General features: G+C 38.3%; 1 protein-coding gene across 1 annotated transcript; it reads left to right on the top strand.

Moving 5' to 3' along the window:
* On the top strand, positions 1-4,447 carry LOC146673213 (junctional adhesion molecule-like). The gene is made up of 4 exons (XM_085401877.1): positions 1-281; positions 1,356-1,691; positions 2,410-2,739; positions 3,022-4,447. The coding sequence occupies exons 1-4, from the start codon at positions 212-214 to the stop codon at positions 3,180-3,182; spliced, it is 897 nt and encodes a 298-aa protein (XP_085258003.1). The 5' UTR covers positions 1-211; the 3' UTR covers positions 3,183-4,447.
* The last annotated feature ends 2,959 nt before the right edge of the window (positions 4,448-7,406 follow it).

Genomic DNA, 7,406 nt, shown 5'->3' with positions numbered 1-7,406 from the left:
TCACATGACTCTTTTCGTAAACAGAGCTCCGTACTTGTGAGACGAGTAGGACATTTCAGGATCGAGCGAGTAAAACTTTATTTAAATCTTAAATTTAATCTCGTGGAGTCAGAATTTAAAATCAGGTTGTGTAATTCAGAGAAAATAGCAACAGACTACGTGTCGGATCAGCCGACAGACAAACTAACAGACAGAACAACGGAATACGGAAATGTATTTTGTAACTGCGTCACTCTGCTCCACTTTGATGTTTGTCGGAGTCTTCGTGTTTGTCTCAGCAGGTGAGGTTTACCTGTTAGAAACCTCACAGTTTGGGGGCGAATTGGTAACAAGTAAACCACACTGACAGTCACATGTCTTCTCTATTAATTACTTTCATATTGATTCAGTTTGTCTGTCTGCAAAGGAGAAACGAGTCTGGGTGGATTCAATGTGGATTTATGTCTGTTGGCTGTAATCCAGCTGTGACAGAGACAAGAAGTGTAGTGTGTGTGTCAGTGTGATGTGTTGTAGTGTCAGGAGTCAGTATGCAGCTACAAAGCTTCTTGTTCAGTGTATACAAACAGCTGTAGCTCCATAAAGGCAGCATGCAGAGACTCACAGTGTCTTATAATGAGAGGCTGCTTTCTCTCACACATTATGTTCACTTATTATCAGCACATGTTGTTGTTCTGTGGAAGCTAACATCTTGTAGTTTCTGACACTTTGCATGTTTAGCATGAGGCTAAAATTCCCCCTCAGTGGGTCACTGGTGACCTGCTGGATGTTCAGAGGTTCATTAAATCCAACATGACTAAAAACTCAAATGTCAAAGGAAATAAACAAAATATTTAAAGTCAATCTGAGCAAAAACTGATTTATTTGTTGTCATAGGTGTAGATGTTTCCAGCTGTTCTGTAGCAAACATACAAATGTTTGGGCTCCAGCATACCTACACACCAGTACCTTTGGTAAACTTGGGGCTGTGGCTCAGAAGGTAGAGCAGGTTATCTTCTAAAAGTTAGTGGTTTTTCCAGGCTCCATGCCAAAGTATCTTTGGGCAAGATGCTAAAAACAAGAGTTGCTCCTAATGTGTTAATGGGAGTGTGAATGTTGGATAGAAAGCACATAGACACAGAAAACAGTGATTGTATGTGTTTTTTATTGTGTTGGACATGGTGGATATTTTGGAATATGTCCAATTTGTAAATTGGGATTTTTCAAATGATTGACTCCAGGGGGACAAACACAAAGAGTTTGGTGATTTCTATCCACATTTGAAATATTTTACACTCCCAGTGTTTAAATTAAATCTTTCTGAGGATAATTGTACTTTGACCTTTAACCTCTATCCTCTGTGTTGTTTCCTCTTTCAGACCAGAGAAACATCACAACTGAGTCTGGACAGGATGTCAGCCTGCCATGTCGAGCTCCAAACAACAAGATCATAGTGTTAGAGTGGACGAGAGCTGAATACGGAGCTAATTATGTCTTTTTGTACCGGGATGGGCGTTTTGATCCAGACAACCAGCATCCATCTTTTAAGAACCGGGTGGATCTGCAGGACAGACAGATGAAGGATGGAGACGCGTCTTTGATTCTGAGGGACGTGAACACTGCTGATACTGGAACATACAAGTGTGGTGTTTTCATGAGAGAAACACGATTATGGAAGAACAGCATCATCTACCTGACTGTTGTTGATCCTCCAGGTGAGTGAGTAGAGTTGAGTGTTTGTGTGATCAGAGGTGAAGCTGCTTCCTGGTTGTTGATGTGTGTTTGTTGTATGGATGAGCTGGTGGATGTGAGTCTGTGAAAGTGAATCCTGCCGGTGCCATAGCTGGTGAAAACGTACTTAGTGCAGACACAAAACGTCCATCAGCTTCAAAGTGTGTCAGAAAAATGTCCACATGGTGACTGATGGATGAGAGAGGTCCCATTGTTGTTGTTGTGCACAAATCATTGAAGAACACAAACACTTAGAGCTGCTTTCAGTGCTGCCTGTTTTGTTACTGCACACATTTCTGGTGGTCCTACAGTCCAACGTAGCAAACGTCTCCCTGAAGCCTCTTCTTAGAGACCAAAGGTTGGATCAGAGCGAGCAGCTGAAAGGACACATCTATGAATGCAGTCAGAGACTTTCTCACAACCTCACACTCATGACTAGAATTTAATAACCTAAAACTGTGGTTTGTTGCTCTGTTCGACTTTGGTATTTGTTTTTTCCAGTGAGACTAAGTAGTTAAAAAAAGTGAGATAAAGAGAAATAAGTAGTTTTTGCTCAGGTTATATACTGATTATTTTATTACTGATTCAGAGAGGTGTCACTGTCATTTTGGAAAAAAGTCCTCAATCTGATTGGTTGTTGTAGAAGTGAACAGTTGTACTTTGACCTTTAGCCTCTCTTTTCTGTGTTGTTTCCTCTTTCAGACCAGAAAATAATCACAGCTGAGTCTGGACAGGACGTCACTCTGACATGTCGAGCTCCAAACAACAATATCTTAGTTGTAGAGTGGAGCAGAGCTGACCTGGGAGATGAAAATGTCCTGATTTATTACGATGGGAAGTTTGTTCCAGACAACCAGCATCCATCTTTTAAGAACCGGGTGGATCTGCAGGACAGACAGATGAAGGATGGAGACGTGTCTTTGATTCTGAGGGATGTGAGGACTACTGATGATGGAACATACATGTGCCGTGTTTTTATAGGAGCACGAACATGGAAACTCGTCAGCATCGTTAACCTGAATGTTCCTCCAGGTAAGTCTGTACAGTTCAGACACTGCTTCACCATTGTTTGACACAGTGACGTCACAAATATGAGCGCTTACTCTGCTGCCATTTTTAAAAATAAGATTGTGGCTGCAGTTTTAGTCAGATGTCCTTTTTTAAATCAAAGCACAGAAAATTCCACCAGCAGGTAAATCTTCACTTAACCGTCACCTTTATTTTTTACTTAACCTCCTGCACATGTATTCTGTTCTGTTCTTCACTCGTCACCTACCTGACAGCTGACACCTCACACCTGTTTCTCACCTGCAGGTCAGACAGGAGGAGACACAGAGTTGATAGTTGGCCTGAGTGTTTCTGCTGTGCTTCTTGTTGTTATTGCCGTTCTTGGTTTTCTGATCTACAGAAAAAAGCATCAACCTTCAAAAGAGCATCCTGCTGATCAACACAGCAAACAGCCTCTTCAGACTTAAAAGCAATTTCAGATTTGGTGTTTAAAACTGCATGGACTTGTAACTATTTCATTCACCACAACAGCCCATTATCAAACACACTCTAAGAAATAAAATATTGTATTTACTCTCCAGTTATGTATGTTATCCAGTTATGTCAACCGGTTCCACACAACTGGGTTAGTGAAATATAAAATGTATGATACATTTAATTTGAACAAGAAATTTTAAGTATATCTGATAACATTTGGATAATTAAATGCAAATCAAAAGAATCATGTTGTATTAGCTGAATATCATAATGTTGATCTAACTAACCTTGTTGACTTAAATTGAGAAGACTAAATAAAACCTTCTCAACCAAAACAAGCTCTACTTACTTTAAGAAATAACATGTTGTATTTACTCCACCCAGTTATGTCAACCGGTTCCACACAACTGGGTTAGTGAAATATAAAATGTATGATACATTTAATTTGAACAAGAAATTTTAAGTAAATCTGATAAATCTACTCACCCATAACACGCTCTATTGAAACTAGAGGATTAAATCACTTTAACAGAATTGCAACTTACTCTATTTAAGTTTGTAAATGAAATAAATCGAACACAAGTTTATTCAGTCAACCTAACTTCAATAAGACTTTGTGTAAAACTTCTTGAAGCATACTTTGAGCAATTCAAATGCTTCTAGATCTTTTTTCCTAAACAATCTTTACATATACTCAACTGCATTTTAAGTGCAGGAAGACAAGATACAGAATGTCTCGTTAAACTGAAATGATTAAAACTGGAAAGTGTTGTGATTCCAACATTTTTAACATTAACATGACTTAATTTAAACTTGATTTGGCTACAATGAAAAGCCCACAATACAGCCCTGCAAACAGCTGGTAGAAATTACTTTAGTGTCATTTTTGTCCATATTTAGAAAAATAACCTTTGCTTCAAAACTTCAACTGAAGTCCAAAGTTAGGAGCAGTCTTTTTCAGTATAGTTGGATGTTGGTAAAAGTTCAAGAACAAAGAATGCAGAAAAGTGAAAGGCCTTGCAGAAGTTCTTGTGGCTAGTGATGGTGAGATGAAGCCTCATGATGAACTGAAGCTTTCCACCCAATTGGTCGACTCATGGTTCGAAGCATTGTGATGATTCATTTGCTCTACTGCGCCATCAAGTGGACAATTCAAGTGAAGCGGGCTCTGTGATTATAATGATGTGTAAACCTCTAAACTGAATAAATAAATTGTTTTCTTGGTTATTTATCCCGAATATTGTCTCAGTATGTGTGATACAAAAGAGAAAGTGGAAAGTATCAGGACAGCGTTTTGGTATGATTGTGTAACTGTCAGCCTCAGACAGTCTGTCAATGCTATAATTCAGATCATAGATCTGTACATTTGCATATTTGTATAACTATAAAAAGAAAGCTGACACTTTCGAGACTTTATCTAATGTGTAAGCATCACAGCAGATGCCTTTGTGTCAACATAGCTGAGGCCAAAACAGAAAAACGATTCTATAAAAATATTCAGCAGTAGATCAAAACCAAAAGAAAACCATCAATCAACAAATGAACATTACCTGATGCTGCTGAATTGAAGCAGAGTAAATAGAGGTTTTATTAGAGACACACCTTAGCGTTTTGCAATTTTGCATAATGTTAAAAAGTTTCAATTATTTTAGTAGCCTATTGAACGGCAGAAATTAGGTTTTCTTTTCGGAAGTATTTAAATGGGAAAGAACAGCGGCTGACAAACAACGGAGGTCTTATGCGTAATAAACAAGCGAATAATGCAGAAAACTGACTTTTAGACGGGAAACTGTTCTTGAAGTATACTGTGTGTGTGTGTGTGTGTGTGAGAGAGAGAGAGAGAGAGAGAGAGAGAGAGAGAGAGAAAGAGAGAAAGAAAGAAAGAAAGAGAGAAAGAAAGAAAGAAAGCTGGGCATGAAGTGTGATTTTATCCTGGTGAAAGCAAAACAGCAAAAGTCAGAGGAAATTCATGACGATGTTTATGTGAAGCGTAGTTTGGATCTTCTTTTTCTGCTGGTTCGGTCAATATTGTTTGAAGAGAAATAAAACCTGCAGCTTCAGAATCAGCGCAAAAAAGGTGTAAACACGAAGCACGGACCCGCCGACGGATACTTTATTAGGATACTTAATATTAATATTAGGATACTTTATACGCATACTTTATTAGGAGAGACAAAATTGAAAAAAAAAACATCTCTTCCTTGCTGGTTCCATCGAAGAAGAAATGCTCAAGTAACTATGTAGCACGTACGTAATCCAATTCCACAACACAGTGTGATGGGGAATCAGCTGTATTTTGCTGCCCATTTTATTTCAAATCTGGCGCGAACCGGTGAACCAGTCCCTGAATCAGTCATGTGGTACGGACTGCCCGCGAGGCCTCGAACGTCACTGCATACGTAATCAAGGCAAGCCTCGATACGCGCTTCACAAAAACGCCCCCGAGATTACCCGACGCGCGATTCGACGCTTCGACACACAGGACACATCACTACTTGTGGCAATTCAAACACAACAGTTTATAAAGTGCAAAGAGAAGGGTTCAAGAACCTTAAAGTTCAGTGTCCTCTATAGTTCATTGCAGGCTGTTTCACTCAAGCAGTTTGTTTTTCAGAACCTGCACCTTCGTGGATTGGTTGTTCCCATCCAACTCTATCAGCACCTTCTGAAGAAATTCAAATGTGTATTTCAGGTGCTTTGGTGAATAAATTCTTTACAAATCCTACCATGTGAATTCATGGATTTTTTTTTCACATTCTGTCTCTCACAGTTGAAGTGTACCTCTGGTGCAAATTACTGACCTCTGTCATCATTTTAAGTGGGGGAACTTGCACAATCGGTGGCTGACTAAATACTTTTTTGCCCCACTGTATGAACCCAAAAATCGAAGCTTTTCAATTTTGATGATTTTGATAACGTGAAAGCTTTCATTTTAGCATCCGAAGCTTCTCGGATGAGAGGTGAAACGTCTTCAAGCAACTTGAAGAAGTCCAGACGCTTTTCTTTCCAAGCTCCTTAGATAACAATAAGAGTTACAATAAAACATCATAATAGTATTTTTGCCTATAAATCTATCAATGCAGCCTCACAAATACTGCAAATTAAACTTCGCAAATGTGCTATTTAGACAAACCAGCAGTTATTTATCTTGTTGAATTGATGATAAGTTTGACATTAATGGAAGTAATAGTCTCAACTAAATTATCATTTTTTTTTTTTTAGAGGTTTGAAAGCAGTCTATCATTTTAATCACATAGGACGTGTGGTATCACAATATTGATAAGCGATGCAATAAGTGCCCAGCCCTACAGAAGATGCATTAAAATTTATTTAGGTTTGGGGTGTCTCATTTTTTGTGTGTAGTAAATAAATTGGTCAAATGACTTGGAAGCAATTATAGGAAAATCATTAATTTTACATCAATTTATTAATTTATAAATAAGAGATGCATTCAAATAAAATTGGTGCATCTCATTGCTTAGGACTGATTTGTCAATTTGTCCTTTGTGAAATTTACTGATGTTCCCTAAGTGCGCTGCTTTATCCACTGTGTCAATGGCGGTCTCAGTGTAATGTGATTACACTGTGAATCCATATACGTGTACCTCTTATACATGTTGCCTTTAGGTTTCAGCACTGCCCTCCATCAGCCTCACTCCATGCATTTTTGCAGCACATTTATGACCAACAACATTAAACATGTAACACACATTCGTCAAATAAATTAGGTAGTCTACAGAAAGTCATCATTTGTATTACATGTGTAACCAAACATGTATGTTGGCGATTTAGAGAAACAGCAGAGGGATTGCGCATGTGTGTGTCCGTGGTGAGACACAGCATAATCATTGCCCCCTCTCAGCGTTTTACCTGGTATTTGAACAGAAAATCTGTAATGACGGCAATTTTGACCATAAAAATATTGAAATCACACAGAAAGCAAATTTAAAATCTAGTGTACAAATTGAATTTCTCTTTTGTTAGTATTTTACTTCTAATTAAGGTGCCTCACTTGACTGCATGTCACTGATTCACATGTATCCACAAAATATTCAAATACACAAAATTTCAGTTGAAAAACATTTCTGAGTAATGACAGACACAGAAGTTGAAGCATTCAAATAATTTCAGAGCTCAATCAAGGTAAACTAAAATACATACCCCATCCATGGCTGCCATGATTAAGTTGATATTGCGTTTAGCTGTCCCCCCTT

This window comes from Rhamphochromis longiceps, linkage group LG3 (assembly GCF_057381845.1).
Source record: "Rhamphochromis longiceps isolate RC_006_pf linkage group LG3, R_longiceps_female_GT1.1, whole genome shotgun sequence".
Lineage (NCBI taxonomy): Eukaryota > Metazoa > Chordata > Actinopteri > Cichliformes > Cichlidae > Rhamphochromis > Rhamphochromis longiceps.
This window is presented reverse-complemented; position numbering and strand designations above follow the sequence as displayed.